A 23,268-nucleotide genomic window follows, 5' to 3' on the forward strand; every position below is an offset into this window, starting at 1 on the left:
GGGGCAAGGGGTGGTCTTGGCACACACTCAGCCACTTGCTCGGGGTCCCTTGCAAATTCTTGGGTGGGGCCCATTCAAAAAAGCCAAGGGCCACCCCTGGGCTCAACATACTGGGAGATGAGAAGTCTGGTGCCGAGCCGGCTGGGCAAGCCTCTCCCACACCACCTGCCTCCGACCCAGGAGCGGCTACGCTGGCCCAGTCAAGTAAGGAAAACAAGACTCTGACCTGACCCACAGGGACACTGGAGCCCAGCTCACGGCCACCCTGGCTCCTGTCCCGACTGCTCACCTGGCGTCCTCCTTGCCCACAGTCTCTGCTGTTGCTCCCACCTGACCCTTGGACTGCTGGGGCCCAGGCCTGGGCAGCACCGCCCCTCCACACCCTCTCTCCTAGGGACTACCACCTGTCCAAGGGCAACCCCGGGCTTGGTGCTCACAGCCTTTATCCCCTGACCTGCGCTCTAGACCCCTGACTGTGTTACAGGTGGGCTATGACCAAGTCCCCCTTCCCATCGACATCCTGGCTGAAAGCCTGGTGAGGCTCCATTGCCTCTGCCTCCAGAAGACAAGAGCTGAGACACTGCTGGGTGTGACGAGGGACAGAGTGCCCATCCCTTGGGAGACCTTACTCTAATCCTACTTATAAATATACTGTGGGTAGAGTTATGTCCCCCCCCCCATCTGTAAATTGAAGCCCTAACCCCTAGTACCTCACAAAATTGCCGTATTGGGAGACCCAGGCTTTAAAGAGGTGACTAAGTTAGAACGAAGTCACTAGGGAAACCTCAGGACACAGACTCACAGAAGACAGCCCGAGACAACGCTGCTGAGACCCTGATCTCAGACTTCAGGCGTCCAGGACGGTGAGAAAATAAATTTCCCCATTGTGCAGTGCTTTGCCACAGTAGCCTCAGCAAACCAAGACAGATGACGACAACAAAGGTAGTAAGCACTCCTGCCACTCCCCTCCTTTCGCCCCGGCCACCAGCAGCGTCAGGGATTGGCCCTGCTCCCAGCACGGCCTCTGGGCTCCCTCTGCCTGCCCTGTGCCCATGGGCCCCGCCTATGGTCAGTGGGCAGTGCCAGTGTGGGAAGGAGCTCCACACCCACCAAAGATGACATTATAGTCCCGCCCATGCCCCCACTCCCTGGGGTTGGGCGACAGGTGTGGAGCTGGAGCCGTGGCCCCTCCACCACTTACTTTCCCCAACCTCTTGAGGAAAATCACTGACTGGGACAGGCTCCCTGTCCTGTCCTGCGCCTCCCAGGATGCTGGCCTCTACGGACCATACGTGAGTAATGCTCTCTTCCCCCAGGAGTGACGCCACAGCCTCCAGGGGCCAAATCACACACGTGAAAACTGCTGGGTGGGAGGAAGGATCTGACCCAGGCAGACCTCTTAGGGTCTCTGCAGAGTTTGGAATCAGGACCCCAGCACAGCCCCTCTGTGTCTGTAACCCTCCACTCCCTAGGCCCGTGTCATGGTACAAATGGCAGGTCCCACAGAGGACCCAGGGTCTGCCCTTGGTCTCTGGGAAATGCCCTCTGGCTTTGAGCCTCAGCTGCCTATGTACAAACTGGGGAGGGGAGCCCAATCCCTCTGCCCTCCCTCCTGGGGCTTATATCACCCCCCTCACCTGCCCACTGGGACCATCTAGAAAGCCTTTCTGGGCCACTACTCACTGCACTAGGAATCTTCTAAATGTGTGCACGCACCTGGGTGTGTGTGTGAGCTGTGAGCAGGTGTGTGTGTAAAAGTGCACATGTAGGGACAGCCACCAAGACCTGTGCTGAGAGCCGGGTGCAGTGGTCACGCCTGCAATCCTAGCACTCTGGGAGGCAGAGGCGGGCAGACTGCTTGAGATCACAAGTTCGAAATTACCTTGAGCAAGAGAAACTTTCTCTAAAAAATAGCCGGGCGTGGTGGCAGGTGTCTGTAGTCTCAGCTACTCGGGAGGCTGAGGAGGGAGGATCACCTGAGCCCGGGAGTTTAGAGGTTGCTGTGAGCTGTGACGCCACAGGATGCTCCTCAGGGTGATAAAGTGAGAGTGTGTCTCCAAAAACAAAAAGAGAGAGAGAAATAGAAGACCTGGGCTGAGACAGAGCGGATCCAGGAAAGGATACCCAGGTCCCACACATACTCTTTTCCTCAGGGTGTGGCTGTTACATGGACTGGGAACTTCCTGGGCCCAGCAGAGTGCCTGGAACATCTGAGTACAGAACAAGATTTGTTTAATAAACAAATCAGTGAGCGGATCTGAAAGATCTGGTGCCAGACTTGGCCAAATTGTCACAAAGCTCCAAGGATTTCTGCACCTGTGCCTAAAAACGAGCAGGTCCTGGGAACCCGCAACTGTCAGCTGAGCCTGCCTCGGGCCCTGTAGTGCTGCTAAAGAACTCTGCCCATGGTGCACAGACATGGTGGGGGCCGTGACACCCCTCTGCCTGGTGTGGATGGCAATATCTTGGGAAAGTGGCCCTCGCCTGCCTTTACAGGTGCCTGGACACCGCTCCTCCTTCCACGCCAGGAAAGGTGAAGGGAACAGCAGGTCTCTTTGGCAGCAACAGCCACGAGCACCCTCCTTGTGTTTGGGGAACAATCTTGCTGTTGTGAGCTCCAGAGAGCCAGTGACAGCCCCACCCAGCACAAGAAGCTGGTGCCCGCGGGTGGAAGGCTGGGTCTTGTCTCACCCACATGTTTTGGACAGCCGGGAGGAAAAATTGCACAGGCAGGACAGCGCCCAGCCCCTCTCCTAGTCCTGAAGGGTGGGGCCGCCAGGGGAACATCTGGCCCAGGGAATGGGCTGGGGTGGGGAGAAGGCAGGATGAGGACGTGTCTCTTGTCCCCAGACTAAGAACCTTCTAGGAATCCTCAATGGTGCTGGTGGCATTAGACAGCGATGACCTGGAAACCAGTCAGAGGATAAGGAGGGAAAGAGCAGAGAGCAAGAGAGAGCAAAGGGCCAGCAGGGACCAGGGACTATTTATAACAAGCCGAGCCATGGAGCCACACGTGCTGATTCTGTGAAAGGGAAGGAGATGCGGTCAGGGCGCTCAGGCAGGAGGAAGCCAGAGGCAAAGGGCAACTGGAAAAAGCGGGTGGTGACATGGAAGGAAGAGCCTCCTCCTACTACCTGGGAGGGGCAGACACCGCAGAACTGGAACCTAGAAAAAAGCAACAAAGACCCCACAGAGCAGGCAGGGCTCACGACAACCAGGCAGGAAAAGCTCACAGAGGGACTCAGGCAGACAAACCCGGTCCCCTGATCCGGATCAGCCCACGCACAATCAGGGTGCAGTGCCCCGGGCTGCAAGGTGCTCCTGGCTGGGGGTGTGCAGCCAGCACAGCTGCTGGAGAGAAGACCCTCTCTCCTCAGGTCTGGACAAGGGCAGTGTCTTCACCACACAGGGCCAGTGTTGCGTGACCGGAGACACGAACGAACAGCAGCTTTGCAGTGGGTGTAGGATAATATTTAGAAATAAACATATCCTATAGCCAGGCCCCTTTTGCACACAGAGGGCAAGGGCCAGCCTCTTGGCAGGGTCAATGCTGGGGGCTACTGCAGCAAACCCTAGGTAGACTAGGTCTCCAGAGGGGAAGACCCTCGCGTGAAGGGCAGGCAGCACCATTCCTGTGCCTGCCCTCGTTAGCACACACTGTCCCGATGAGCCACCATGTGTAAATCCTTCCTGCAGCACCCCAGGCAACGGATGCCTCGCCCCTGTCCAAGCTTACCTCCCTACCCTCTCTGTGCCCACAGAGAAGACCCATACCCAGAGTGCACTAAACCCCTGAGAGACCATAGAGTCCCAACCCCCAAAGCCTCAAGCTTGCTGGCAGGGACCAAATGAGAGGTTGAGGTTGAGCCTACCCAGGAGATAGGAGGTCAGGATGAGCAGGCTTGACACCCATTCCTGCCCCCGCTATACCGGAGATAAAAATTGAAAGTAGACGTGTGCTCAGCTCGCTGCAAGGCTGGCAGGCAAACCACAAAACCAAGGCTGTGTGGCCTCCAGGGCAGCGAGGGGCACCTACCCCATGCTCTATGGCCTGGCAAGAAAAGCCTAACCAGAGGGCTCTGGAACAGAACCTCTCAGCCCTCCTCAGTCAGCCCCCACCCTCCATCAGGCCCTGCTCTGGGCCACTGGTGTGCTTAGGGTTAGAGACTCCAGATCTGCCGGGCACAGATCTACAACTCCTGCCCAGTGTGTCCAGTGAGGAACGTCTTACCAGCTGCTATGGTGGCCAAAGGAGGAAGCAGGGGTCAGGGACTAGGACCTGAACGGCTCCATAGGCGAGGAGCTGGGTCCTGAGAGGTGTGGGATGACCTCCAAGTCAGAGCCCGGTGGGGTTGGGAGGCCTCTGCCCCCTGGACAGGGCCTGGGGCACAGCATGGCACATCAGCTTCCCCTCAGGTACATCATGGGCTGGCTGGGTGAAGACAGCCCTGAGGGGCGATGGATGGACAGAGACGACCCATCCTGAGCTCAGGACTCAGCGTTCTGCCTACTCGTTCAAGACCGGGGGGTCCTTCTCTGTACCAAACCATACTCGTAAAGCCGCAGCGGAGAGGATGTGCCAGGATGGCCGGGCAGCTGGGGGGAAGCCTGTCAACCAAGGAACCAGGATGGTTTCAAACCTTGTGGCTGTGTGCCCCCGAGTAAGTCACTATGCCTCTCTGAACATAGGTTTCCTAATCCGTAAGTTGGTGACACTGGTCACAGGGCTGCAGCACACGTGAGCCGCATGGAGCAGCTACGTGTCCCACACTGGTTCCCCCAGCCCCGTGTTTCAGAAAGAGGAGCTGGCCCTGCACAAAAGCAAAGACAGCAGCAGAGGGGAGATGCTCTTCCCAGGGCTTCCTACAGCCCCAGTGAGAGGGCCTCTCTCACTTTTGTTTTTAAACGAGGGATCAAGTCACGCAGAAAGGGGACAGTATCTGTCATCAGGGACCAAAAAGACAGAAGGGAAGAACCACCCTGGACAGGCGATCTTCTCAGCCTAAGAAGGAAGGAACCAGGCGGTCAAAGGGGTGGGGGGGCCTTGCCCTTGTGGCCGGGGTTCATGTCTGAGCCCCAAAGCACTGTTAAGAGGAGTGAGGACTGCGCCAGGCTTGGCTACCTCGTGGGGACAGCATGCTCAGCTTGTAGCCACCCCAGGGCTGTGTTCCCACATGAGGGTGGGGCTAGTCTACAGGCCTTGGAGTGCAGGGCACAGCTCCTACTGAACGTGCCACTACTCCAGCCACATGCCCTCAGGACGCCAGCAAGGATCATACTCCCCCACTGGTACAGTGGAGGTGACAGCAATGCCAATCCCACAGGGGTGCTAATGAGGATCAAGTGGGAACTTCCGGGAAGGGCCCTGCTCACACGGATGGAGCCGTCCTCAGTGCTCTCTTTGGTAAAAGGGAGGAAGCCTCCTTCACAGAGACAGGACCCTACTCCAGTTCAGTGCCCTTGCCGGGGCCACCGTGCAGGCCGGACTGGTTTGGGAGATGGCCCCAGCCTCAAGACCATGCTCAGTTCACACAGCCCTCCATGATCTCCCTGCTCAATGTATCCAGAAGGTCACCCCGGAGCCAGATACGGGGATGGAGTCTTTAGTGACCGCCCGACTTGCCAGTCCTTGGCTGCTCCCTTATGGACCTGCTCTATGAACTCTGAGCAAGTGGCTGGGCTTCAGGGAGCCTCACCTGGCCCACCAGCCCCGGGTGGGGAAGCACCATGGGGACTCACCGCTTTGGTGGACTCAGGGGCTCCCGAGGCCAGCGCATCCCGGCTGCCCCTGCCCTTGCTGCTGAGGTGGGGCGAGGAGGAGGGCGAGTCGTCGATGTAGGGCAGCCCGTCCTGCCGGCGCTGCTCCTCAGCCCGGTCCGTGGCACAGCTGTACCCAGGCGACGTGCCGAACGAGGCATCTGTATGTGCAAAGAAGCAGCCAGGGTTAGAGACAGAGAAGGGAGCCAGGAGACTGTCGTCCCAGGAGCGTCTACGCCCTGCCTGTCCTAGCAAGCACCCAGGCTGACACCTGTGTCTGTCATCCACAGACATCTCTAAGGATCTTGGGTATGATGACATCACCTCCACGACAGACCACCAGAGACCACAAAGTCAGGCAGCCTGAACATCATATCTCACTCTCTTACCTATGCTTTGAAATGCTGTCTGGGGCACATGGCCCTTGGTGGGGGGCAGAGGTGACATGTATTTGAAATATATATTTGGGCTCGGCACCCTTGGCAAAGTGCTTACGGCACCGGCCACAGGCACCGAGGCTGCAGGTTCAAACCCAGCCCGAGCCTGCTAAACAATAATGTAACTGCAACAAAAAAATAGCTGGGCATTGTGGCGGGTGCCTGTAGTCCCAGCTACTTGGGAGGCTGAGGCAAGAGAATCGCTTAAGCCCAAGAGTTGGAGGATGCTGTGAGCTGTGATGCCACAGTACTCTACCCAGGGTGACAGAGTAAGACTCTGTCTCAAAAAAAAAAAAAAAAATGGAATATATATTTGGTCTCTGGACTCTGTCCTTTCACTTTCTTGGCATGAGGCTCCTAAAACTCTTAGAACCTCCAAAATAATAAAAGTATTTCTGTATGCCTATGAGATGACAGGGCTGGGGGCTGCTAAACAGCCTTAGAAAAAAACCTGGTTCTCAGGGGGACCAACCACGTCATTAGATGATTGGAACTTCTGGCCCTATGCCTGACCTCAACCTCAACCTCGTAAGGCTGAGCTGATCACCAGCAGCCAATGATATGGTTAATCATGCCTATATCTTGAGGCCTCTATAAAATTCCCCAGAGGACAGTACTGGGAGAGCGGGTAGAGGCTGCCTGCACAGTGGCCAGCCCGGGGAGCACGGGGCAGCTTTGTGCCCCTGGCCCTAGGCATCTCTTCTCATGGCTCCTGAGTCTCACTTTGATAAGCTGGTTTCCTGAGTTCTAGCAAATGGTCAAACTCAAGCAGGGGCTCATGGGAACCCCAGTTTATAGCTCATAAATACCAGCTGAAGTGAGGGGCAGTCTTGTGGGACTGAGCCCTTAACTTATGGGATCTAATGTAGGCAGAGTCAGAATTGAGTTGAAATTGTAGGACGCTCAGCTGTTGTGTGCAATCAGAAGATTGCTTGGCGTGAGAAAAACCCTCCTCACTGGTTAAGTGTCTAGCACAAATAGAAAAACACAGTCGTTTTCTTCCCCATACAGGTGGCCTAGGCCATTACAGAAAGGTAGACCCCAAATGCTAGCATTTTGCTGTCAGAGACAATCCTTGTATGCCTGCCTGTGGGGTATGACATGTCAAGCACGCCGGCCACTGTGAGCGAGTTCCACCATGGTCTGCCAGTCCCAGCCCAAGGATCTGGGCTACAGCCCTCCCCACACGCAGCCCACTCTCTGGCTGACTCACAGCCCACCTCGAGCTGCTCTGCCAAATCCCCAGGCCACCCTCACCCCAATCTGAGTACACCACAAGGATAGGTGGCTTATCCTACAAGAGGCTCCCTGCCTTTGGGACTGTGCAGTTACAGAGAGTAACACGTTCCTCCCACAGGCACCTAAACAGTCACTCCCTTCCTACAGGCTGAATGACAAAGCCCGGCACATGTTTCCAAGGCCTCAGCCGTCTGGAGCCCCTCCACGGCCCATGCCCAGTTTCAGTTTTCTGAGTGGACTGAGTGGACTCCTTGCTGCAAACATCAACCAACAAAGGCCCAGCCCACGCCATGTCTCTGGGAGGACCCCTTCTCCTCTCCCTCCAAAGAGTGCCTGCCTGGCCCACAGGATTTCCAAGAGGTCACCCTGACTGGGCCACGTCACTCTCACATGACTCACCAGTAAGCAGCCCTGCCCAAAGGTTACCCCAGAGGTTCCTGAGTTTATAACTGCCACCAAACATGCCCAGGCCAGGTGGGCAGAGGGCCCCCTCCGGCCTCCAGAGCAATCTCAGAGGGGCAGTGTCTGTAGTTCTTTCCACATGGGCAGCCAGGAGGAGCCTTGGAGCCAGAGTGAACTGCTGCTAGCTGTGGGTGTCCATGGATGGCAAAGTCCCAGCCTCCTCGCTGGCTCTGCCTCTCCCGGCTTCCCCACCTCCGTCCAGCAGGACCCGTCTTCTAATAGGTACCCCCAGCCTGTGCCCTGGTGGCTGTGGAGGCTTCCTGGGGGACTCTAGCAGGAAGGCACGGCTGAGACCTTCTGATCTACCCCACCCCGGTGTCCAGCACCCTGCCTGTTGCAACACTCACCTGTGGTCTGTCCTAGGTCTGAACACAACCGCTGACCACAAAGCCCAAGCTGGGTTCTGCCTGTGAGCCCAGGAGGGTCAGCGAGAGCTGGTTTGGGGTTGAGAACAGCAGCTGAACTGGAAGTGCAAGAATGGGGGTTCCTCCTGCATTGGGGGTCTGCTGTACAGAGGACCTTGGACTCCTTAATCCCCGGGACATCGAAGGGACTCCAGGGACCAAGATGACTATGTTGGTTTTCAACTCTCAGCCCAGCCAGCTTTCGGGTGGGAGAAGTGGGATGGTTTCGGGAGAGCTGTGGTGGGATTTCTTTTTTCTTTCTTTTCTTTTTTTTTTTTTTTGGTGGTATTTGGCCGGGGCTGGGATTGAACCCGCCACCTCCGGCATATGGGACCAACGCCCTACTCCTTGAGCCACAGGCACCGCCCCTTTTCTTTCTTTTTTTATTTTTGAGACAGAGTCTCACTACGTCACCCTCGATAGAGTGCTGTGACATCACAGCTCACAGCAACCTCCAACTCGTGGGCTTAAGCGATTCTCTTGCCTCAGCCTCCCAAGTAGCTAGGACTACAGGCACCCGCCACAACACCTGGCTATTTTTTGTGGAGTTGTCATTGTTGTTTAGCTGGCCCAGGCCGGTGTTGAACCTGCCAAACTCAATGTATGTGGCTGGCGCCGTAACCACTGTGCTACGGGCGCCGAGCCCCATGGTGGGATTTCTTAGCAGGAAAGCTCTGCTCCTCCCCCATTGCCACCTCTCTGTGTGAAACAGCCCGGGTCACTGAAGCTATCCATGCCTCAGCCTTCCTGACTTTAAAATCAGGAATGCAGACTAGAGGATCAATAAAGACTCACTGTCACCACTTGAGGAAGGCCCCCCATCCCACCTTTACCTCCAACCCCACTTCCTCAGCTGAGGTCCCTCCCCAAGGCTGCCCTGGACCAGGCCTTTACATTAGCTCAGAATGGTCCGTGGTCATGAAAGCCTCTAAGAACCTTTCAGTGGTCTTGCTTCTTTTCTGATGAAGACATTTTATTATTTTTCTTTTTTTTGAGACAGAGTCTCACTTTGCCACCTTCAGTAGAATGAGATAGCATCACAGCTGACAGCAACCTCAAACTCTTGGGCTCAAGTGATTCTCTTGCATCAGCCTCCTGAGCAGCTGGTACTACAGGCGCCCGCCACAACGCCCGGCTATTTTTAGAGACAGGGTCTCACTCTGGATCAGGTTGGTCTCGAATCTGTGAGCTCAGGCAATCCACCCTCCTCAGCCTCCCAAGTTCTGGGATTATAGGCATGAGCCATGGAGCCTGGCCTCCTACTGACAATCTTTTAAGCACAGAGGAGGACCTCTTACCCAATGCCACCACCTGATCTCCACGAGACTACACTGACTCACGCCCAACGTCAAATCCACAATGAGTAGCTAACCAACACAGTAAGAACTTCGGGCTCGGGGCGGCGCCTGTGGCTCAGTCGGTAAGGCGCCGGCCCCATATACCGAGGGTGGCGGGTTCAAACCAGGCCCCGGCCAAACTGCAACCAAAAAATAGCCAGGCGTTGTGGCGGGCGCCTGTAGTCCCAGCTACTTGGGAGGCTGAGGCAAAAGAATCGCTTAAGCCCAGGAGTTGGAGGTTGCTGTGAGCTGTGTGAGGCCACAGCACTCTACCGAGGACCATAAAGTGAGACTCTGTCTCTACAAAAGAAAAAAAAAAAAAAGAACTTCGGGCTCAGACTTGGGGTCCCCCAGCTTACTCCAGAGGAACCCTAAGATTCCATGTTTGAGAAATGATGCAGCTGCTGAGCAATGCCCAGGCTGGGACTGCTGCAAGATTTAAGGGCCCAGCGAGGTTTTCTCTGCCAGGGCCAAGTGGGATCATCAGACTCTGCTGAGTAATTATGAGACTCCTGGACTTTATCAAGCCCCCGGCTATTTCCATACTCTGCACAGAACTCCAACTGAGGTCTGCGTGGCTGCAGGTTGTAAGCCCAGACAGCCTGGACACCCCTGACGTGTTCTACCTGCAGCCTTCAGCACTGTCCCAGCCACCTTGCTGCCCTCCATCTTGCTGGCTCCTCGAGCCTGCTCCTGTCCTAACCAGCACCTAGGGACCTGTCTTCTCACAAAGCAGTTTTTTTTTTGTGTGTGTGTGAGATAGAGTCTTACTCTGTCGCCCTTAGTAGAATGCTATAGTGTCATAGCTCATAGCAACCTCAAATTGTTGGGCTCAAGTGATGCTCCTGCCTCAGCCTCCCAAGTATCTGGACTACAGGCGCCCGCCACAACGCTCTGCTGTTTTTAGAGGGAGGGTCTCACTGTGGCTCAGGCTGGTCTCAAACCTGTGAGCTCAGGCAATCCACCCACCTTAACCTCCTACCGCCTGTCATTCCATACTCTGCCTCCATGGGTATTTGTGATTTAGCTCCCTTTTATAAGTAAGAAGACATGGTACTTGGGAATTCTGAAAGCCACCATCTCCCAAGAACCAGTGCCCACACAGCTCAATCCTTCTTGGAAAGCTCTACCCAAAGCAGAAACTGAACACTAAACAGTAGAAGTCAGGGACCTGAGATTACACAGTTGCTTAGCTGAACTCCTGACCAGACTTGGAGTTGGAGTAAGGCCAACTCTGGCTCCACAGCCACCGCCTTAGTGCAGAAAAGGATGAGCACAGAGAAACAGGAAACCCTTTCCTCTCCTAGCAGTGTGCTTAGCAGCCCAACCCCAGAGCTCTGCAAAGCTACTCTTTAATCAAAGAAAAAAGGGCAGCCAAAAAGAAAAAAAAAAAAGCAAAAAGAATAACTCCCAGGTGGGTGCCGGTTAGCCCCCACGCCACGCAGGTACCCAGGTCACATCCCCTTCCTGAGCAAGGACCACACTGATTTAAAAGAAAAAAAAAACTTGGGCGGCACCTGTGGCTCAAGGAGTAGGGCGCTGGTCCCATATGCCAGAGGTGGTGGGTTCAAACCCAGCCCCGGCCAAAAAAAAAAAACAAAAAAAAAAACAAAAAAAAAACTTTTAAAAAATTAAACATAGAACTATCACGTGACCCAGCCATTCCGCTCCTATATAATTACCTAGAAGAAGTGAAAACAGGGACTAGAAGAGAGATTTGCACATCCATGTTCAAAACAGCACAATTTGCAACAGTTAAGAGGGGGAAAAACAGCCTGAGGGCCCCAGACAGAGGACAGGACAAGCAAAGCCTGGCAGGTCCAGGAGACGGGATCGTTCAGCCTCAAACAGGCAGGAGACCCTGCCACCTGCCACTACACGGGTGAACCTCGAGGACATCGTGCTGAGTGAAATAAGCTGCCACACAGCAAGTGCAAATACTGTCAGGATCAGACTCCTGTGAGGTACCTAGAACAGCCAGATTCACAGAGGTAGAAAGTAGACGGTTGGCTCTCCAGGCTGGCAGCGTCCTTGCTGCCACGAGCGGTGCTGGGCTCCAGGAACCCAGTTCCTGCCTCTGTTGCCAGTGCGCCCCAGGATGAGATGGGAGCAGGCTCTCAGGAGAAAAGAGGGCCTGTGTCCTGCACTCAGCCCTCCCTACCCACAACAGACTATGGGAGAGAGACTCATCAACATGCACTGGGGTCGAAAGGGACGAGAAAGGGGAAAGGCGCACCTGGAGGAACTCCTGGGGAGGCAGCAACTCCAGGACGCAGGAGACACCGGTAGGTCGGTCCCCACTGTGTTCATGCTGGTGGCCAAAGACTGCGCAGTATTTATTTGGTAATACAAAGGTGAAAGCAGATCAAACACCCAGGGGCTCAGCCAGCTGTGCTGGAGGGCTCCGCAGAGACAGCTCCCTGCCCTCCTCTGGGATCTCCTGGGTCTTAGGAAAGCCACACCAGCACAGACGGCACTGGTTACTTCTCATGCCCTGTGGAAGGCCCTCCCAGGCAGGCATAGTCCTCAAGGGAGAGGATCAGAAAAAAGAAAGCAAAAAGAAAAAAAGCTCCTCTACCTGGGGAGCTGAGGTATCAGGCTGGGAGTGGGACAGGCTCAGGTCCTCCTCTGTGGCTGGGACAGAGAAGCCTGGGTTTCAGTAGAGGACCTGTGGAGTTCATGGTCAGCCGACTCTGCACCCCACGGAGCCTCCTTCCCACTCCCCTGTGTGCCCAGAGCAGTCTCTTCCCCGGGATGGGCCAGATTTGGTGGTGGGGGTGGGATTGGGGAAGTTTAGCATGTGACGCTGGCTGCTTTATGCTATAGAACTTCTTGGACAGCCAGGGAATACCTGTGGTGCTTCAGGAAGGTTACGTTCCTCAAACAGCATTAAAGACTCAAATCTTTGGGGCCAGGCGCAATGGCTCACACCTATAATCCTAGCACTCTGGAAGCTGAGGCGAGCAGATCGTCTGAGCTCACAAGTTTGAGAACAGCCTGAGCTAGAGCTAGACCCCTCCAAAAATAGCTGGGCATTGTGGTGGGCGCCTGTAGTCCTTGGGAGGCTGAGGCAAAAGAATGGCTTAAGCCATTCTTTGAGTTTGAGGTTGTTGTGAGTTGTGACACCACAGCACTCTACCGGGGGTGACAAAGTGAGACTCTGTCTCACAGAAAAAAAAAAAAAAAAAAGACTCAAATCTTTGAAGCAACAGAACAAAAAATAACCCTCTACCCTTTACTGGGTACTTGCTCAGTGTCACACATGGTGCTGAAAACACACTCATCTTCTCCTTGAATCCACATCTTATTGGTCAAGAACTTCCAGGGCAATATTTTTGACAGAGGGAATCCAACTTTCAGAGCTAGAACCAGGCAAAGCTCGAATGCCCAGGTCCATCTCTGTAACCTGCTTACTGGGTCACTTTCCAAACATATTCCAAAGAGAAGACATTTTTTTTGTTGTTTGTTTTTTTAGACAGTCTCACTCTGTCGCCGTGGGTAGAGTGTTGTGGCATCACAGCTTACAGCAACCTCAAACTCCTGGGCTCAAGTGATCCTCCTGCCTCAGCATCCCCAGTAGCTGGGACTACAAGTGCCCGCCACAACACCCGGATATTTTTAGGGAATCTCACTCTGGCTCAGGCTGGTCTCAAACTTCTGAGCTCAGGCAATCCACCTGCCTTGGCCTCCCAGAGTGCTGGGATTACAGGCATGAGCCACTGTGCTTGGCCAAGAGAAGAAGGTAGCTCTGATAACCACCAGCGATTCCTCTATAACTAACAAATGTGTTCAAACAAAAACTTATACTAAAGTATTCACAGAGGCATTATTCACAATAGCGGAAGTGTAGAAACTACCCGAGTGGCTGCTGATGAACAAACGGGCAAACAAAATGTGGTCTATTGGTACTGTGGAGTATTAGTCAGGAGTGAAGTTCTCATGATGCTACAAGGGGATGAACCCTGAAAACGTTATGCGGAGTGAAATAAGCCGGTGGCAAACAGCCGGGTATTGTGTGCTTCCGTCTGACACACAATGTCCAGATCAGGTCAGTCCCTAAAGACAGGAAAGTGGCACCTGCTTAATGGGCTTGGGGTTTGTTTCCTCTTGGGGTGACAAAAATGTTTCACAACAAAATAGAGGCAGTGGTTGCACAACGCTGTGAATGTCTTATAAACCACTTTAAAATGGTTCATTTTATGTTATGTGAATTTTACCTCAATTAAAAAAAAAAAAGCTGAGCTAAACAGGGAACCTGGAACATAATCCAACAGGGCCCCTAAGGCTAAGGGTATCCCGGATGGACATCCACACACCTGGTACTGTAACCTCAGGCCACCCACGGGCAGTGAGCAGCTGCTGTCCTTTCTGAGACACGAGGTCGCTTCTGGTGGTTTTTCTACTTTCTCCTCGGCCAGGCTGGCCTTCCTCGCATCTATACCAAGTAGGTCAAAATTCCTTATAAACTTTTCACCGCTTACAAAAATCGACTCAAGATAGATAAAGAAGATTTAAATCTAAGACATGAAACAATAAAAATTCTAGAAGAAAGGGTGGTTAAAAGCTCTCGAAGATGTCGGTTGGCCCGGGGAAAGATCTTATGAAGACTTCAGCGGCAATAGCAACAACAAAAAATAAACAACTTCTGCACAGCTCAGGACACGACAATTAGAGCAAACAGACAACCTTTTGAACGGGAAAAGATATTTGCATGTTGTGAATCTGACAAAGGCTTGATAACTAGGATTTACAGAGAACTCAATCAACAAAAAAAGAGCAAACCCATTTATCACTGGTAAGAGACATGAACAGAACCTTCTCTGAAGAAAACATGAAAAAAATGTTCATCCTCACTAGTCATCAGGGAATTGCAGATCAGAACCATCCTGAGATATTACTCAACCCCAGTGAGAACGGCTCACATCATAAAGTCCCAAGGCTACAGATGCTGGTGCGGACGTGGAGAGAAGGGAACACTTTTACCCTGTTGGTGGGGCTGCAAACTACTAACAGCCTCTTTGGTAAGAAGTATGGAGAATTCTCAAAGAACTCAAAATAGACCTCCCATTTTATCCCACAATCCTGTTAATAGGCATCTACCCAGAAGAAAAAAAAATTTTTTTTTTTTTTTACTTCTAAGAATATATTATTACTTGATGAAGAATAATAACAATTGTGAATATGCACATTTAGGTAACAAAAACATGCTATTTGTTTAAAATCTTGCTATAGCCAATATTTCATTTAATAATAGTTACATAATTTTATTAAAACACTTTATTTTCTGATAGTAATCGAATCAGAACTGATATTCTCATCTTATTACATTAGCAATTCATGATTTTTGTACGTTTTATAAAATACCTAGAAAACAAATCCCATTTTCCTTCTCTGGTTCTTACTTCCTGTCTTTCAAAAAACCTGAGACTCAAGAGGGACGGAGGGAGGGGGGTGGGGCCTTGGTGTGTGTCACACTTTATGGGGGCAAGACATGATTGCAAGAAGGACTTGGCCTAACAATTGCAATCAGTGTAACCTGGCTTATTGTACCCTCAATGAATCCCCAACAATAAAAAAAAAAACCCTGAGATTCAATGAAAAACAACAATTACAATGCTGAGCTAACCAGGACTTTCTGAATCCTGTCTTTTTCTAATGATTTGTATATTTTATTTATTTATTTTTTTTTATTAAATCATAGCTGTGTACAATAATGCAATCATGAGGTACAATGTGCTGGTTCCATATACATTCTGAAATATTTTCACGGAACTGGTTAACATAGCCTTCATGGCATTTTTCTTAATTATTGTGTTCAAATCCTTATACTCTACACTTAGTAAACTTCACCTGCACCCTTCCAAGATGTAGACCCACCAATCACCCTCTGTCCACCCTTCCTCTCCCTCCCTTCCCCCCTTCCCCATATTCTTGTACTGAGATTGGGTTGTAGCCTTCGTATGAAAGCTATAAATTAGTTTCATATTAGGGCTGAGTACATTGGGTACTTTTTCTTCCATTCTTTGGATACCTTGCTAAGAAGAATATTTTCCAGCTCCATCCATGTAAACATGAAGGAGGTATAGTCTCCATCTTTTTTAAGGGCTGCATAATATTCTATGTGTACAAATACCACAATTTATTTTAAAAAAGTTTTTTTTTTATCATCATGACATTTGCACTAGATTGTTCATTGCACCTCAATTTACAATCTAAGTGCCCATCAACCCAGGAATGGATTAACAAACTGTGATATATGTACACCGCAGACTACTATTCAGCCCTAAAAAGACAGAGACTTTACATCTTTGGCGTTAATCTGGATAGAGTTGAAACACATTCTTCTCAGTAAAGTATCACAAGAATGGAAAAGTGAATATGCAATGTGCTCAATACTAATATGAAGCCAGTAGATGATCTAATATGCACCCACGTAAGAGAAAGACTCAATTCAATCAAACTGGGGGGAGGAGGAAAGGGAACGGGGGCTCAACGTAAGGATATATGCCACACGTCCTGGGTGAGGGACACAACTACCACAGGGGCCTTACCTAACAAATGCAAATACTGTAACCTAATTGTCTGTATCCTCATATTAATCTGAAATTAAAAAAAAAATTCTTTATAAACAAGAAGTCCCCCATCCAGTTAGCCACCACGCCATGGTGACAGGCCCGCCACTGCTGCTGGAGCCCTCGGTGCTGGGCTAGAAAGACAGGCATGGAGAGTACCCAGGGTCCTGGGGCCTTCCAGCCTGCAAGCTGCAGCCCAATAGTGACACTGCCAGGCCAGCCCCCGAGAACGGGAAGCCCCAGAGGCCTGGCAGTGTGTGTGTGGCGGTTACAGTCATGAATCAGCATGTGCCACAGATAAAGCCCGGAGGAGGATGCCTGTGTCCTGTCAGGAGGACGTGGGCCTGCCGCCTCAGCTCCTGGGCAGCCTGGGATGCCCCGGGACACCCTGAACACGCTTTCTTGGAGGAGACAAGCCAGTCCAGGCAACCAGCCCTCCTGCCTGTGTGCGCCCCAGGTCTGGGTTCCAGCTGACTAGAGACTGAATCACCAGGCCAATTCTCCTGGTGACATTCACCGGCTGAATGTGCCCCAGAGAGGGCAGACCAGCCCCTCCCCCACCAAATCTGCACCCAGAACACCTTCAAAGGATCTTCAGTCTCCAAGGACCCACCTGTGCCTAAAGCTCCCAGACGTTCTAGAAAGGAAGATAATTGGGGTGCTCTGGGCCTCAGGCTGGGAACGGGCAGGGGCGGGGCAGGGCAGACAGAGGCTGGAACTCCTCCTTGGCCTTGGGACGGTGTAATTACCAACATTATTCCTCAGAGTAATATTCCAGGTGGACCTTTTACGACAAGAGGGTTCAGAAAGGTTTCTTGGCAAGGCCTTGCCAGTTTAGCCCCAGACATATGAACTGAGCACCCAATACTCAGGGGGGTCAGGGGAGCAATGGGCCGCACCTCACACCCAGACCTGCCCTGGGGAGTCGGTGGAATCCCAGGAGTTATGCGACTCATGAGGTAGCAGGTGCCAGAACACAGGAAGGACAGGAGAGGACAGACCCAGGCAGGGCAGCAGGGGCTGTCTCCCCAGGATGGGACCCAATGCAGGAGTGAGAGAGGGGACGCCGGCCCACACCAAGGCGAGGAGTCCCCTGCAGTGGGTGAACAGTGGCCCTCAAAAGCCTGACCCTGGAACTTGCGACTGGGTCTTCACAGATGTGATGAAATTAGAGACCTTGAGATGAGATCACCCCAGACTGATCATGACCCCCACACCTTGTCTTCATTCTCACCGAACACTCCTGATGCCAGAGCTGTGGGGTTTTCCTTACACCAGGCAAGTCTCCCACTCTTTGGACTGGGGATCTTATAATTTACTTCTATTCTGATACTAATTAGCCAGAACGTGCATCAGACCCCATAGGGTTTTGTGAAGGGCTCAGTCCCACAAGACTGCCACCATTTCAGACGCCCATTCAAAGTCTGGGCCACTTGTACTTCTGATCACCTAGCAAAAAAAAACCAGGGGGTTCCCATGACTCCCCTCCTCAGGTTCAGCAAGTTGCTAGAATGGTTCATAGGACTCAGAAAAGCCCTTTATTTACATTTACCAGATGAGTTTATTATAAAGAAAACGGCTTGGTACAGCCAACTGGAACAGGTACACAGGGTGGGGTTTGGGGGGGTGTTTAGGGGGAGACGGAGGTTCCAGGCCCTTTCCAGGTGCCGTCCTCCCAGCACATCCACACGTTCACCAACCTGGGAGCTCCTTGGGCTCTGTTGTTGAGGATTTTTACACAAGTCCCATTAGGTAGCCATGACTGACTCACTGGCTGTTGGTGACTGATCTCATCTCCAGTCCCTCTCCTCCCCAGAGTGGGGGTGGAGGAGCTGAAAACTGCAACCTGCTAATCACAGGGCTTGTTCCTCTGGCAACCAGCCCCACCCAGAGGCCGTCTCTGGCCAGTCAGAAACACCTCAGTAGCATCAACTCAGGTCTAATGGACAGGGGCTTGTGGTGAGTAACAAAAGAGGCCCCTGTTGCACACGAAATTACCAGGATTTTAGGAGCTCTGGGCCGGACACCAGGAGGGAGACCAAATATGTATGGACTTCTCCTTCCATCAGGATATTGCACTGATGGAGCCTAAATCCATAGACAAGTATCTTTAAAGAGACAGAAGACCCAAAGGCAAAGGCCACATGAAGGCAGAGGCAGAAATCAGTGTGACCCTGCCCGAGGCCAGCAGAGCTGGGAGAGGAGAGGAAAGAGCTCCTGCACACCCCGCCAGAGCCTCCGGACAGCGCGGCCCCCTGACACCTTCATTTTTTTTCAGAGATGTTTTATTATATTTCCCATTAATATGAGGGTACATACAATTAGGCCACGGTGCTCGCATTTGTAAGGCAAAGTCTGGGTTGCAGCTACGTCCCTCACACGGGAAGTGTGCTGCTTGGAAGGAACGTGCGGAACCCCTCCCACCCCCTTCTTGGGTCCAGCTGAGTTTTTCCTTCCTGTGAGCACGCTGTTGTTATCTACTGAGCAGGTGTTGGTGCCTGTCTGTCCATTCTTGGGACAGTGTTCTCCAACACTTTGAACTTTGGACTTTCATCTCTGGAAACGTGGCAGGATAAATTTCTGTTGTTGTAAGCCACTGAGTCCACGGTAATTTGTTAGGACAGACACCTGACCTGGGTGCCACAGAGTAGGAGGGCACGGAGGGCCCCCCCCCCCAGGATGGCAGCCAGGGCTCCACAGGTGCGAGGTGTGGGGTCTGCGGTCTGTGTCCACTTACCCAAGTATCGCTTACCTTCCACCTCTACACAGGCCCCCCAATACTCCTAGTGACTCCCTTAAAATAACTGCCTCTGGCCAGATGTCCTTTGTTTTGTCATTTCCTTTCTCTCTTTTTTTTTACGGATACTTCTGGGAGGTAACTGTTAACAGACTTGAAAAGAAGAATGATAGGGCGGAGCCTGTGGCTCAGTGAGTAGGGTGCCGGCCCCATATACCAAGGGTGACGGGATCAAACCCAGCCCTGGCTAAACTGCAACCAAAAAATAGCTGGGCATTGTGGCGGGCGCCTGTAGTCCCAGCTACTTGGGAGGCTGAGGCAAGGGAATTGCCTAAGCCCAAGAGCTAGAGGTTGCTATGAGTCCTGCGACATAATGGCACTCTACCGAGGGCGGTAAAGTGAGACTCTGTCTCTACCAAAAAAAAAAAAAGAAAAGAAGGATAAGTAAAGCATGATTAGAAAGTTTGGTGACAGACCTAATCATGACTGCATGAAAAGTCAACGTGGTCCAGGGGATGGCAAAGGGCAGCAGACCCCCCTACAGATAACCCAAGTCGAGCCCTCCCTCACCTGGTACTGGGAAGACCTGGTTTCATCTGGCACCATGTACAGATCCTTAGCCTGTGACCCAATAGATCGGAAAGATCCCAAAGGCAGTCTAAGCGTGTGATGTGTCTTTTAAAATTCTGTTTTGTCATTTCTTCTCAAATTTATCGTTCTTTGTCTAAAACAACATAAAGTCTTCTTGCTCCGACCACTTCCTCCAACTTCCCTTTCTCGGTAAGATTCCCTCGTACGTGTAAGACAAGTAAAATGTGTATTCTTTTTTCCTCTTCACCTGCCTGGTGTCAGTTGGTTTCCAGAGCTGGCGTGGGTCAGGAGAGGAGATGCAAGTCACTCCTGTGCACAGTGGTGCCATTAGCAATGGCCGAGAGGCGGCAGCAACCTCAGTGTCTGTTGACGGGTTGAATGTGTAACCCAGTGCAACAGAGCATTATTTGGCCTTAAAAAGGATGGGAACTCTCCCGACACATGTGAAAACCTGGATGAACCTTGAGGACGTGACACGAAGTAACATATGATGAATACTGGCTGATCCCACTTATACGAGGCACCTGGTGTATGCAGTCAGGTTCATCGAGACAGGAAGCAGAACGGTGGTTGCCAGGGGCTAGAGGGGGCAACGGGGACTAAGTACTCACCGGGTACAGGGTTTTAATTTGGGGAAGACAAAAAAGTCCTGGAGGTAGATGGTGGTGAATGTATTTAATGCTACTAAACCATATGCTTAATAATGGTTAAAAGAGTGAATTTTTTTTTTTTTTTGAGACAGAGTTTCACTATGTCACCGTCACGGTAGAGTCCTGTGGCATCACAGCTCACAGCAACCTCCAACTCTTGGGCTAAAGCGATGCTCTTGCCTCAGCCTCCCAAGTAGCTGAAACTACAGGCATCTGCCACAATGCCCGGCTATTTTTTTGTTGAGCTGTCATTGTTTAGCTGGCCTGGGTCAGGTTCGAACTTGCCAGCCTCAGTGTACGTGGCTGGTGCTGTAACCACTGTGCTATGGGCGCTGAGCCAAAACAGCAAATTTTGTTATGCACATTTTAGGCTCCCCCCCCACACACACACATACTAACTACTTATCAGCCAGGTTTTGAAATTAAAAAGAAAAGAAATTCAGCGTCATGGGTTGAACTGTGCTCCCTCCCAAATTCATATGCCTTAGTCCTAACTTTTTTTTTTTTTTTTTTTTGAGACAGTCTCAAGCTATCACCCTGGGAGGAGTGCTGTGGTGTCACAGCTCACGGCAACCTCAAACTCTTGGGCTCAAGCGATTCTCTTGCCTCAGCCTCCCAAGTAGCTGGGACTACAGGCGCCCACCACAATGCCCGCCTATTTTTGTTGTTGTTGTTGCAGTTGTCATTGTTGTTTTAGGTGGCCCGGGCAGGGTTCAAACCTGCCAGCTTCAGTGTCTGTGGTAAGTACCCTACCCACTGAGCTATGGGCACCTCCCGTAGTGCTAACTTTTGATACTTATTTGAAAATGGGAGAGTATTTACTCTTCACTTTATCTTGAAGATAAACAGGTCATTGGCTTGTGCCCTAATCCAACACAAACGTGTCCACTAGAAAGGGGTCAAATCTGGAGACTGGCATATAAGCAGAACACAGCACCACGTGGACATGAACACAGCCACCTACAAGCCAAGGAACAGATCCTCCCGCCCACCCTGCCAACATCTCCACCTTGTAATTCTAACCTCCAGAAAGGATAAATTCCTATGGCTTGAACCACAGTGTATAGTTCTTTGCTATGCAGCCCTAGAGGCTCACACATGCAGTCATTGGAGTGTTGGAGGGTACAAGTGAGCTATGATGATGCCACTGTACTCTAGCTTGTGCAGTGCTCAGATACAATTATTCACCTGCTCGTGGGGCCAGGACTCTGGTCAGCTAGCCACAGCTGCTGGGAACTGCCCACACTCAGCGGCTCCCACGTCCCAGACTCATAGCAGCCGAGACGGGGGGAACAGACACCGAGCCCCCCAGGTCAGAACAGCAGGCCAGCCCAGGGCCTCGCACTCTGTGCCCTTGTGGACTCCCTTTATCGGCAACTCACTCAGAAGCGAAATTATTGCAGACTTAACCCAGGCTCTCCTGCTACAGATCAGAACCACCCAGGTATCTTGTGACTGTACAAATCAGAAATTATAGAAACCCAACTATAGTCCCAGCTGCTCAGGAGGCTGAGCCAGGAGGATCACTTGAGCTCAGGAGTTTGAGACCAGCCTGGGCAACAGAGCAAGATGCTCATCTGTCTCAATAATAAAGAGGCTCCATGTACAATCCTAGCACTTTGGGAAGCCGAGGTGGGAGGATCTCTTGCAGCAAGGAGTTCAAGGCCAACCTGGGCAACAGTGAGACCTCACCTTTACAAAAATAAAAATATTACTAGGGTGTGGTGGTAGACACCTGTAGTCCCAGGGAGGCTGAGGCAGGAAGACTGCTTGAGCCCAGGAGTTGGAGGGTACAAGTGAGCTATGATAATGCCACTGTACTCTAGCCTGGGTAATAAAGCAAGGCCCTGTCTGAAAAAAAAGAAAAAGGGAAGGAAAAAAGAAAGAAATTATAGAAACCCAGTTACATTATAAATGCCCTGCATGGTACAGGCAGCCAATCCCTGCCCGTGACCATGGGCAGAGGGCAGAGCAGAAAAGGGGGGACCCCTCCCTGAGTGAAGCCCCTGAGCCTCTGTGCTCTTCTTTCATGAAGAAGGGGCCCCGGAAGGTGTTGGCCTTTACTCCCTTCACCCAATCTCTGGAAGGTGAGTTCACACGCAGATAAGGAAACTGAGGCACTACAGTAACAAGCTGAGCAGACCAGAGCCCAGTGCTGGGCCTTCACCTGGCTCCAAGGTCCAGGTCGCTTCTGTTGGATGAATAAAGGAGATGAGTCAGTGTAGAGTCAGAGACCTGCCTGCTCCCCTGACAGAGACCCTGTGCTCCCACCTGCCCTGGGTGGAGGTAGCTCGGGTCTAGTCCTGGGGGCTAGTTTCAGTTCCCACCACAGACTCATCCTGGGTCACCCAGCCTGCGAAGCTCCTGGGAGGTTCACGGGATTGCAGACACACAGGATGCCAGCCTGAGTCAGGCCCGGGGACTGCCAGGAGAGCATGGCCCAACAGTCACAGCAGGTGTGGGCTAATGCCACCGAAACCCTCATGCCTCTGCATGAGGCCCCCTGACCAGTAGCTCCTTCTACAGATGAAGATTGAAGGTTCCAAAGTATAAGCAACATGCCTGGAGCCCCATAGCTCAGACGTTGCAGAGTTTCCAACTTGAGGCATTCTGGGGCTGGACCAGGGGTGCACCACAGCAGGAGAGGTGACATATGCTACTCTGCACCAGAATTTAAGATATAACAGATGTAACAGATGAGAAAAAGCTCAAGAAAGACTGGGAGGAGAAGGGTTTCCAATTCTAGACCCAAATGGATTTTCCTCTGGAAAATCTGTGCACATAGATTATATAACCAGGAACTCTCCCATTCTTAACTTTAGCAAGTATTTGGAAAAAGAATCATAATCTCCCCAGCCTGAGCAAGATCAAGACCCTGGCTCTACTTTAAAAAAAAGGAGAATAGGGCGGCGCCTGTGGCTCAGTCGGTAAGGCGCCGGCCCCATATACCGAGGGTGGCAGGTTCAAACCCGGCCCCGGCTGAACTGCAACCAAAAAAAAAAAAAAAATAGCTGGGCGTTGTGGCGCGCGCCTGTAGTCCCAGCTACTCGGGAGGCTGAGGCAAGAGAATTGCTTAAGCCCA

At 52.0% G+C, this 23,268-nt stretch overlaps 1 protein-coding gene across 2 annotated transcripts in view; it reads right to left on the reverse strand.

Moving 5' to 3' along the window:
- The window catches only part of BCR (BCR activator of RhoGEF and GTPase), a 143,036-nt gene that overhangs the window by 61,630 nt on the left and 58,138 nt on the right, over positions 1-23,268 (reverse strand). The window contains exon 2 of one of the 2 annotated variants that reach the window (XM_053589816.1): positions 5,740-5,918. In XM_053589816.1, coding sequence (XP_053445791.1) covers positions 5,740-5,918 — 179 coding nt within the window. Of the gene's footprint in view, positions 1-111; positions 247-5,739; positions 5,919-23,268 lie in introns of those variants that run through there. The other variant, XM_053589817.1, reaches the window with a different exon arrangement.

This window comes from Nycticebus coucang, chromosome 4, assembly GCF_027406575.1.
Source record: "Nycticebus coucang isolate mNycCou1 chromosome 4, mNycCou1.pri, whole genome shotgun sequence".
NCBI classification, from domain to species: Eukaryota; Metazoa; Chordata; class Mammalia; order Primates; family Lorisidae; genus Nycticebus; species Nycticebus coucang.